A 12092-nucleotide genomic window follows, 5' to 3' on the forward strand; every position below is an offset into this window, starting at 1 on the left:
TTTAAAATAGGTTATTCAGAACAGGGATTTCCTGTTGCACCATGGAATAGTTTTTTTTTACCCATAAAGACAAACATCTGAAGCCTTCGTTTCATACAAAGTATTTATTTACAGAACAAATAATAAGGTATAAAAAAAGCAGCATGTATGGTTGATTTTGTGATCAGATTTAGCACCTCTCAAAAACTTTATAGAGATCAGGTAAGTTGGCGATCTGCAGCACAGTTCCGTCCTCACTGAAGTTCTTCGGAGGACTCAAGAGGGTTCGGAAAGCTTTGAAAATGACATGCTCAACTTTCCAACGCCACGAGTTTACCTCGGCATCCTGAAAACAAGCATCACAGAGCATCACACTAGTCAGATCAGTCATTAGTGTTATTGTAAAGTAAAATCATTTAAAATGCGTCTTAGCACTAGCATTATTTTAAACGGCAGTCTGGTGTTCATTCAAACCTGCTCCTCTCCCGGCTCGGCCTCCAAGATGTAGCGCTTCCTGATGGAGTAGAACATGCTGCACTCCTTGCTGAAGTCTCTGAAGCACTCTTTTTCATTGTCCCAGTTCACCTGCACAACACCAGCAAGCAAAAACGCCTTCAGATATAGTTTGTGTTTCCAGAATCTCGTGATAAATGAGGAGGGAGTTACTAGAGGTTCACCTCAGTGGCCAGGCGGAGGATGAACATGGGCAGACCCTCCATGATGGGGGTGTACTTGTCGAGCAGTAACGGCAGCCCTGTTAGATTTCCTTCCTACAATGCACAAAGCGCAGGTTTACAGCACGCAGTACAACTCTACTTGGAAACTATTTTCTAGATGAACTGACCAACAGACAAACTCCACAATGGTCCAGTCTACCTGGTCTATCTCCAGTGAGAAATAGTCCTCAAGCATCTCTGTTTTCTTCTTCAGGAAGTCCACTATGTACTGAGCCAGGCCTTCTTTAGGACCGTCCTCTTCTGACCAGCCGCTCTCCTCAGAGTCCAGAGCCAACATGGCGAGGTCGTAAAGTGGAGCTGGAGTCTGAATGCACACGGTACATACAAATCACAACCTGTGCAGTGTATACAAACCATTCACAATCTAGACCTTACTCACAGACAGTCGTAGTACGCCGAAGTTCCCAAAGTCGTAGATGAGTATTTGGTGGAAAAGCTCCTGGCTGCAGCAGAAACAAAAGAGTGAAATGGGACGTAAAGCGGCAGACTGAAACAACGTAGGAGAACAGTGTGTGTTGACTGTGGCTCTGACCTGAGTTTGGTGGTGTTGAGCAGGTACAGTTTGGTGTGGTGTTGGATCAGAGTCCACTGTGGGTTGACGCAGCCCACAAACGAGTGGTTCTGCAGCATTTCTTGGAGCCCTGGAGAAAAAATGTACATACTGAAGTGTAAAAAAAAAGGAATATTTGATATATTTTGAGTTGTAAATTGCTAATCTAATGCTTATCACAGGATGAATGAACATGAAGAAAAATAAGTTGCAAAAAAGTAGTTCTGGAGATTATTATGGCATGGAGAGGAAAGCAAAATCACAGGGAAATGAATAGTTGTGAGAGAGAAAGACGGGGTTTGTTGGCGGATTTAACTTGTGAAAAACTACATAGTTCAGCTGAAATATATGATACATGTGTTGTTTACCTTTGTGTGTGTTCTCTGCGGTCTCAGCTCTGAGCTCTTTAATGCTGTTCAGTTTTATGACTCGTCTCTTGGGCATGGTTGCAGCCGTCAGGTCTTCGTCTACTTCTTTCTCCGGCTGCTGCTGCTGATCTTTCCTGGGTCGCTTCCTGGCTCAACACACACATGGCTGTCACATCTCAAATGTAAAGTGCACCCTGCATGTTTACAGACACTGATACTCTCCAGACAATAGATCACACTAAAACACACTAAAACCTTTAACGTACTGTGAAAATGTATATGCATTTAAATCACTCTCTTAATGGGTGGCAGATATTTTTGCCCCGCCATAATAGAAGCAACAAGTACTTGTCAAATTTACGCTGCATGAGTTACTTTTTTCAGCCACAGGGGGGCAGAGGAAATCTACAATTTAATGACTATAAACTTGCCAAATGGTCATTTTAATAAGTTGTAGAGACTTGGCAAAGACTTACCAAATCACATATCCAGCAGTGGAAAGGCAACATTAGCACTCATTTGGAACCGTGGCCATCTTATAAATGTAACTCCAATATTCACCCTCTCTTCAGCTATTTTTTGGTTACTACAAACTACTTATAGTTGTATAAATATCTGGGTCTAAGGCTTCTGGATGTTTGACTTTTCTTCACCTAAGCAGGTAGTGTTCACTGGATTTATCAAATCCTTTTTTGCAGAAAACTGGATTTAAAGACTCATTTGATTGGCTAAACCAAGAAAATAATCTAAAAGAGGTTAAAAGATGGCTCCACAGAAAGCTGTGAAAGGCGATCATTTTGTGAGGGTTCATTATTCTAACAAATAAAAACACTTATTGTCGGATCTTTAAAAATGGCTACTAGCTATTAACTACTATAACATCAGCAACAGGTAAACACAAGGTGACATTTTGTTTCTGATTGGCCCAGAGGAAGATGACGTCATTCATGAGTGATGATTCATGTTGACTATTGCATTCTTCCTGCTCTCTTACTCAACTTATCTGCTGCTGGTCAATGTTCAGACTTGCTGACTTTACAGAATTAATCATATGTAGACTTGTCCTGGTCCTTATAAATCATAATGGTGTTGACTTTACTCTTTAATCATCTGCTGAACGCACATCCTGTCACACCCAACGTAGCACTGGCATGATTCTTTTTTTCACCTTTGTGCACTGTTAGCATTGTCTTCGTTGCCTTGTGACACCTCTGCTTCCTGCTCAGCCAGGGCCATCAGCATGTCCGCATCATCTGTTTCCTCCATCTCTACGCTGCCGGGCTGGGCGGTTCTGGTCGCAGCCTCCCTGCTGCTGGGACCGGCTGGTTCAGGGTCAGGTGGCGGCTTCTCTTTCGGCTGGAGGAAGGCGTCCAGCTTCTGTGCGCGACAGTCGGTCCTCACCATCTGATGTGCGTAGACTCGCTCGCCGGACTCTGCCGCGGCGCTGGGGGACTTGACCTCACTGCCACCTGAGACTGAGAGCCCCGGCAGCAACGTCTGCACAAAAACACACAGTGTATGTGTCGTCCTAACACTGTCACAAATCAAGTTTTTAAAAAGAGAAAGAAAATGGGCACAGTGTAAAAGTGGCAGATGATCTCTGGGTGGAGTGCAAATATGTTATAATGAAAGATAAAGGACAGATCTATTGACAATGGCAGCATATTTACAGAGATAGTGATCAGACCATCATTAACACACCTGAGTGAAGTATGTGCGTGAGGAGTTGGAGCCAAGAAGTTTGCTCTCGACATGCTTCTGAACGCTCTCGATGACGCTGTCTTCGTGCAAGAAATGCACCTCATGTTTCGTTGGATGGACATTGACGTCTACGTTCTGCGGAGCGATCTCCAAACTGTGGTGATTAGAAAGCAGCCGTGACTATCAAATAAATTCAACCGTAATGGGATGCATCACAGAAAACAGACAAATGCGCGTTAAGTTACCTGAGGTATAGAAAGGGGTGTGTGTTCTTGGGAAGGTACGCAGCATAAACTGTCTCGATTGCTTTCTTCAAAGCGCTCGACTCCACCAGACGATCTGAGACATCACATATCACAGTTTTATTTAACAAAGCGCTAAATAAATTATCTTCACTGGTGAGCCACATTTCCAGTTTCTTTTCTGTGATACCTACGGTTGATGAAGAGCACCAGGATGCATTTCTTGACTGAGTAGTTTGCGTTAGAGATGTAGCCTTTCATCTTGTAAGCGAGCTTCTGATCCTCGCAGCCAACTTGGATCAGCTCCCTGGGAACATACCACAAAGCCGATCATGCAGTCGGCGTTTAGGTGATAAGAAGTCACATGAATGCAGAGAGCATCAAAGCATATCTTTTTGTTCTCTCTTTGTTGATTACTACCTGCTGACTGCATTTCCAAAAACTCCTCGAATATTATCCACTACGGATGCATTGGGTAGAGTCCTCACATCTGCCACGGTCTCTCCTTGCTGGAAAAAAGAACGCCATAAATAATATTCTGCTTTAAAGCAAATAAATTCATTGCAGCTGGATCTATGATACAGAGGTTTTTTTTTTAATGTCTGGTGTTTTAGATTCAATCATGGTCAACGGTCTCCCTCAAGAAATGATACACAAATTAAAGAAAAAGAAAGCACATCTCACCTTTTTTACAGAGAAACTTTTTCCTGAATTGTGTATGGCGTACCTTCAAAATAAAGTTAAAATGGGAGTTATCCAAACACACTGATATTCATTAAAAGGGCAGGAATCACATGACCCAAGAAGTGAAGCCAAGATGACGGACCTGCTGACCACATCTACAATCCTGGAGTACTCATCACTGGGGCTCTTTAAAGCTTTCCTCCTGGTGGACACGTTATAGAAGAGGTCCTCCACCTGCAACAGGGAAGGAAAGCTATTGTAAGACTCTGAACGTCCATTGATTTCACTCTGTAAAAGTTGATGTGCTCCACAACTCACAAGAATCTGTGTTCCCTGGTTGCCAGCACATGGTTTGGGAGGGCCTTTCAGTTTGCCGTCACTGTAGTTAGCTCTGCAGAGAATCAAAACATGACAAGAGCTCTGCCGTCCTGGTATCTCTCTATCCATTATAATGTACATGTAATCTTCGAGAGAGGCAAGACAGTACATGTTTGAAGCCTGATTTTCATACCTGTAGGCGCATTTGGCATCAGCTGTTTTAGTCGTTATGGTCACATGGGCGACATGGCTCACACTAGCAAGGGCCTGCAAACAAGAACAGACAACAAATGTGACGTACTCAGTGTATGTAAACATTTAATAATCGGAAGGCCGCTGCTGCTCCAGAGCTCTACCTCTCCTCTGAATCCGTAGGTTGCAATAGCTGAGAGGTCCTCAAAAGTCTGGAGTTTGCTGGTGGTGAACCTCTCACAAACAATTTCCATATCTTCTCTCTGCCTCGGAAATAGAACAGACAGCTTGATCAGAGAAAAATGACGGGATAGTTGAAAGACAGTGGCAGTGACAAAGAAAGACCCACCTACTCTTGGCAGGGAAAAACCCAAACAATTACTAAATCTAATCTAATGGGGGCAGAGAGGACCAGTCTGCCTATTAGACTGGATACTAGGGAGGGCATGGACGACATCTTTCCCCAGGGTCTTCTCTGTTGTGTTTTATCTTTTTGTTTAAACTCTATACTTATCTCAAAGGTAATTCATGGTTAGGCGCGAGTTTCAATCTGAAAGGACACTTTTACAACCACCCCAAATAAAGTTGTGGGTCCTCACAGCTGCGGCCCCTGAGGAGGCCCCTGTCACCCACCCTGATGCCAGTGCCGTTGTCCTGAATCTGGAGGAGCTTCAGTCCGCCGTCTTTTACCGTCACCTGGATGTTGGTGGACTTGGCATCCAAACTGGAAACATACAAGACAAGTTAGTTATTATACAGCCATGTTACAATTCAAGTTGAATAATCAGTTTTGCAGCGGCACGTGACTGTTGCTATGATGTCACACGTGTTGATAAGCGGCTTTGCCACAAACGTGATGTAAACAACGTAAACAATCTCTTTCCATATTGTCACCTATATTGGTCCCACTGCAGGTGTTTTAAGCCACTTGACAAACACCTAACATAGGCTCACGTAATTTACCTAACTGTGTAATGTAGTTAGTCATTTACCAGTTTTCTATCAGTTCTTTGACGGCGTTGGCAGGACGCTGGATAACTTCTCCTGCAGCAATCCGGTTGACAACAGTCTCGTCGAGCCTCCGGATAACTCCTGCCATGTTTACAGTGCTGCTGACCAAGTTTTAGGGTAGTTTAACAGCACAAAATAGCGGTGAAAACACTTGCATATGGATACAAATGTATATATTTAGGCTTTATTGTAGCATTACAACTTGTACTACAAAAAGAGCATGGATTGGATCAGAGAAGTGAAAAAAGGAGGAACTCTCACTCTCCCTGGAAATGTCAGTCATAGTACAGTGAAAGTCACAGTGTCATTCGCTTAACGTTCCCAATAACTCGTCAAAAAGAGAGATAAATGTAATTACTTACCCGTAAAAGAAATCAAGTCAAAAAATCAAGCCGAAATCACACAAGTCTAATATTTTATTTAATGCGTGGTTGTTGATAAAAAAAAATGTGTTTCCTCTACCTTTTACGTTATGAAGTGATTCATCTTCTCAAGTAATATACGATCTTTGACGACGCTGCGCGGGGAGAGAGCCTGGGGGTGGGGCTTCATCCTGCTAGTGGCCCTCATTCGTTGAAAGTCTTCTTCTCTTATAAAAACTATGGAATGATGTAGCTTCCAAATATACACAGCACCTCACAAAGATTGATAATGATGCTTTTTCTTTGAGACACACTTATAGTATCTTATCTTTCCACTTGAGACACACCGTTTGCCAAGAAGCAAAAATAATCTATAATATATTTTTTTTCCATCTTTTGGAGCACAAAACAGTGTATATAATCAGGGTTTGGTAGTAACATATTACATATTATTGGGATTACGGTACATCATATAGAAAGTAGGTAACTACAAACAACTCAGATTATATTATATATCAGAATATTGTGATATTGTCAAAGATTACTTTATTCAATTTTTGATTTCCTCTATAAAATATACATTTCTGCCAGCATTTCTTTGTAAGGGTCATTTTATTTGACCAATTTTTCTGCCTAACATATTCTGGCAGTGGTAGAAGAAGTACTCAAAAAGGTTACTAAGTACTATTATAGTAAAACAATTTAAATGCACAGTAAAAGTCCTGCATTTTAATGTTTACATTGAGTAAAGAGTGAAAGAGGCATTATCAGCACAAATTACTTAAATTTACTTAACATCTGTTCAAAGTGGAGCTTTCAATTCTAATATGGTACTGGATAGTTTAATGAATCATAATGTATCATATTTTAATTGTAAAATCTGAATCTGCAACGTAATAAGTAACATTTTTCTGTCAGGTAAATGTACTACTACAATGTTTTCCTCTGAAGAAGAAGAACACAGTATACAGCTAAGTAGTATTAACTTATTTGTGGATACAATGAGTTTGAATAGTAACATAATTCAATACTTTTCATATCTAAACATCATACTAATCTATAGCTCATTGGTTCAATCAGCTATAGATTGGCTCAGGTTGCCCATCTTGCCAACACTAAAGTCTGATGTGTTTTCCCAGAGAACCAGACTGGAGGCCGTTTACACTAGTGTTTTGAGAAAGCTGCAAGCTGCAACACTTCACTCCGAGCATTTAGCCCATTCTGAACAGTCATGTTCAGGCATGCACTGGCACTGCACTAGTATAATATAAAAATACAAAAATGTGAACATAAGCTTGTAATTTCGGTTTTACCACTTACGTTTCCTCCCCTTGTTGATCTCTTAGTAGGCTACTGATGATACACTGATACACAGATAAGTGTTGTGTCTAGCATGTCCAACTCTGGAATTTATCGTTTTAAAGTGGCTACTTAGGCCATAATGTAAAGTAGTAAGATAAAGGCAATCGTCCCCTGGGAAAGGTATCTTTTGCTTGGTTTACAAAAGGTCAAGGGTCAGAATCCCCAACAGATCAATACCTATCAAAAGTTACAAAATAGTGTGTGTGTGTGTGTGTGTGTGTGCGTGTGCGTGCGTGCATGTGTGTGGTGTGTGTGGTTAGCACTTGAGTCATCTTTATCCAGGTATTATCAATGTTTAACTGTGTCTTTCAATTGTGAACTACTGAAGAATTTAGTTCATAACATTAACACAATGAAAAGTCTAAATTCCATCTCCACTAATCTATACAGTATGTACAACATTCTAACCAAATCTTTTATAGGTAAGTGGATTGACTCCCACTGGAAAAATCTCCATTGTTCATTATCTTTAGCATGAGCAGAAAAATGATTACAAAAAATAAATCTCATGACATGGCAGAACTATTTTTAAAAAGTAGGGGGAAATTGAAAAACTCCTGACTTGATTAGTCACAGTTTATTGTTTTTCCTCAGCACATTAACTTCAACTGTGCACATAGTTGGCCAGGCCACATATGTGTTTGCATTCCTCGCAGAGCCACCTTTTTGCAGAAATCAACAGAACTGTGGTTGAAAAATACAAATGTTCTCAGAGATTTTTTTTTTTAATGAAAACCAATCTAAACTCTTCTTAGTCTCTGTGATTGTTACAATAGCTGCCTAAACTATGTTGCTAGGCTGCTAAACTTTGGCCTCAGGGGGGATGACCTCAGCAGAAGAAAATGCTGTGAGTAGGCTGTCCGGGGAGTGTCGCTGTTTGCATGTCATGACCAGGGAGATCTTCTCAATGCAGTCCAACCTGAACATGCAAATACCTGTATGAAGGAAAACAAATTTACTGAGGGCAGGTGGTGAAAGAAAATATCTTGGTCCCTGTTTCTACCAGTCTATATTTCAGAATGAAACAGAGAAGAATATATCTCACCTCTTCATGAAGTACTACCCTGAGTTTTCCTCGTAGCACTTATTGCATTCGCATTAGTTTGTTGCACTTATTGTATTCGTATCAGTTCGTTGCACTTATTGTATTCGTATTAGTTTGTAGCACTTATTGTATTCGTATTAGTTTGTTGCAATTATTGTTTTCGTAGTAATTTGCTTCTGCACTATACTTTTGCTCTGGTTTATGCTTTTAGATGCTTGTTTAAGAAAGGAGATGCACTTATGACTTCTGGTGACTAGTAGTTCTCTTGAATACCTATGTTGAATACACTTCCTGTAAGTCGCTTTGGATAAAAGCGTCTGCTAAATGACTGTAATGTAATGTAATGTAATGTAATATCTAATATATTTATTTTGTGTATTTGATAAGACCATGGGAATTGTATTACATTTGATTACACAGTCCCCCTTTATACTTTGCAAAGATTTGTAGGGACAGATATTGTGAAGGTGCTGTCATCATAATGTGTTTGCCCCTTTGAAAGCTGCTGTCACATTGTTCCATGTAGCAGAGAGGTGTTAGACAAGTATGTCTACAGCCAAATATAGATTAAATTCAGTGTTCGAAAAAGTTAGTTTTATTTAAAATCTAGAAAGCTTATTTTAAAGTTTGAAATTCAGGGTGAGAAACCGACTGAGCTCACTCTCTTATGCAGTAACACTGACCTGTTATCCTTTGTGATCTTACAAATCCTTTCATAGGTCAGCGCAGCACCTGAACAGGGGAAACTCAAATACAAAAGTATAAAAGCCGATACCAGACAGCCATGAGAGCTAACTTGGCACAGTGTAGTAGTTCAGCAGCTTTTTGTGAGTCGCTTCCAACGCAACTTTTGTGCCACAAACCAAGCTAACCACAGGTGGAAACAAACACAGGCCATAAAAGCAAAAAGAACAACCCTAATGGTCACCCGAGTATGAAAGTAAGTGGCAAAAATGTGATTAAAAAAATGTATCCATGCCAATGACTTAACTATGATGTCAAGCATATTTTCCTACAGGAACTATATGAACATTAAATCCAGATGTGTGCATCGTTCATGGTCTCGTTTAAGTTGCTCCTCCTCTCCCTGTAGGTCGAGGGAAAACGTCAGCCATTGAGCTGTCTTTGCATCTGAAATATAATTGGGGGATATGATGTCTATCCTGAGACATGTGTCCCTGACTCAATGCAGGATATTCCAGTATGTGCTGTAGCAGCAGGATGTGCCACAGGATACAATACAATAGAACTGGAAAGAAATTAGTCAAGTAAAAAAAGATAATTGGAGGAAGGCAACAGTGCAAAATGTAAATAACGGTGGCTGTTCCCAGTTCTTCTTCTTTTCTATTGTTAGGCAGCGATAGTGACGTCAGTGTAGGCAGCTATTATCCATCTGTGTAAATTTACTCTTTGAAAGGATGAAACTGTAAACAAATGATTTAACTAACAAGAGGTTTGGGTGGGGTCAGATCTGGTTGTGTGTCTCACAGGTCAGTAAAAGCTTCATTTTTCTTTTGCGCTTACTTTCCTTGTAGCATTTTCTGGCTCCTATCACTGAAACTCAGATAGCAACTGTTTCAAAAGAGCAGCGACTGCCACTCCTGTAGCGACATGCTATACACAATGACACACACAAGCACGAATAATCGCATAATTGCAGGTGCATAGAAGCATACATCTATGGATGCATGCATGCATGCATAGGTGTATGCATGCACACTGATTGGAAGAAATACTAAATGTGGCTGAAGAGGATTTAAAAAAAAAGACGTTCTAAATTTTCACATTTCTTGCATACACTGTCAAGCAAATAACAACAAAATCAGATGCAAATGTACACCTGCTGCTCAGCAGTACACCCATTGTGTGGAGCGAGGTCAGCACGCAGTTGCCCAAACACGGCCTCCAAATACAGCTTAAAACCTGAATGCAACTTTAATTTACACAAGAGCTGGAACCATTCCACACCTCCATGCTGCCGTCTGTCTATACATTCCACACTGACAAGAGCCTGTTGTTTCCACTTCTGTGGTTTCGTGTCACCTGTGTGTTTATGTCTCCTGGCTTGACAACCCCACCCTCCTCTGACAAAGCTGTGCGGAGCGCTATCAGTCCTGATGACGGGGGTCTGACAGTATCTCTTAGCGACACGAAATGTGGGAATACAATCATATGTGGAATTTGTTATGGCCTCTCCAAGTGACAAATATAGAGCAGCCTGTCTTTCCTCAAAATATAAAGGTGGTTCCTCACACATTGATAACTAATCTAGAATCAAATTAGATCTCCTCTACTTTTGAAATTATGTCTAAGAGTTTTACAATCTCAACCGAATCACTGGTTGATTATGTATTCATGGACAATGTATCATGGGCAGTCTTCACCATCTACAAGTAATAGTCCAGTGGAGGTGTAGTGACCTTTAAATTCCGCCTTCATCACCCTGGTAGGAAAGCATTATCTCACCTCTTTGTGAACTACCAAGACTTCCTGTTCGCTCCATCAAATGATGCATAAATGGATTCTTCAGCTGCTGCTCTTCCGTTTCCCTTTGTTTTCCCATCCTCTTCCTCCTCCTGTGACACACTTTCTCCTCCTGCTCTCTCCTTATCAGCACAACAGAAGCCTTCAGACACGTTCTAAACAAAAGATGAACACATACTTTCCTAAAGTACTTTAACAGCAGCTGTTCCAAGTGGTTCTACTGACCAAAGATACTAATAATTATGTGTTTACAATTTGCACATTGATAACCTGTAGATAGTGCCTACTCTGCTGTGCTAAATGCTAACATCCACCTTCTAATATGTTTACAATGATTTAGTTATAATTCATCCTGAAGGGGGACATGAATGTGCATACCAAATTTAATGTTGATCAATCCACATGTTGAGACATTTAATTTCAAAACCACAGAGTAAATGTTCCGCCTGAACCAAGGACCTGCCAACTGACATCTCTTTTTTCTTCCCCTAGAGCCATGCAGCTAGCAGGGCTAAAAAAATATAATTTTTGGCCACCTGTTGAGGCATGACCAAGCCCACATTAAAAAGGACTTGCTGTCACCCGTTCAACCCCACCCTCCAATTAAAGTTGTGCTTTTACCGTTCACCATCAAAGCATTATGTGGTGAGCTATTGGTTTGACGTCATCCATCCGTGTGTTTCCTCTCGTGCTGCAAATTAAATATTCCCTTGTGTTACAGTACATTCACCTAAACTGTTTTTTTTTTTTATCTACCACTGACCTCTTTACAGCAGATACATGGGAGATCCATAGTTCTGTTTACGGTGTTCGGGATGGTCATTGAGGCCTAAGCCTCACTGATTCGCATCTGTCACATCAGCATTGGTGTCAAAATGTCGACATTTATTCTGAAGGGTCGTTTTTTTCTACAGTGGGTTTGGCATAATGGAAGCTCAGCCTTGAGTTTGATAACGTGAACTGTTTACACTGTAAACTGACCCCAGGTGTAAAGACTTTGTCCAAAAGGCTTACACATTATGAACTGTATCTCTTAATGCTTTTATTAAACAAGTCT

The 12092-nt window shown here is 40.8% G+C and overlaps 1 protein-coding gene across 1 annotated transcript; it reads right to left on the bottom strand.

Moving 5' to 3' along the window:
• Positions 1-112: 112 nt before the first annotated feature.
• mlh1 (mutL homolog 1, colon cancer, nonpolyposis type 2 (E. coli)) lies at positions 113-6015 on the bottom strand. The gene is made up of 19 exons (XM_054600006.1): positions 5764-6015; positions 5405-5495; positions 4936-5034; positions 4773-4846; positions 4580-4652; positions 4404-4495; positions 4262-4304; positions 3998-4086; positions 3772-3884; positions 3581-3674; positions 3336-3489; positions 2803-3131; positions 1635-1780; positions 1249-1357; positions 1096-1159; positions 856-1020; positions 657-749; positions 454-564; positions 113-325 (listed from the first exon to the last, which is right to left on the bottom strand). The coding sequence occupies exons 1-19, from the start codon at positions 5868-5870 to the stop codon at positions 170-172; spliced, it is 2202 nt and encodes a 733-aa protein (XP_054455981.1). The 5' UTR covers positions 5871-6015; the 3' UTR covers positions 113-169.
• Between the last annotated feature and the right edge of the window lie 6077 nt (positions 6016-12092).

This window comes from Anoplopoma fimbria, chromosome 6 (assembly GCF_027596085.1).
Source record: "Anoplopoma fimbria isolate UVic2021 breed Golden Eagle Sablefish chromosome 6, Afim_UVic_2022, whole genome shotgun sequence".
In the NCBI taxonomy this organism is placed as follows: Eukaryota; Metazoa; Chordata; class Actinopteri; order Perciformes; family Anoplopomatidae; genus Anoplopoma; species Anoplopoma fimbria.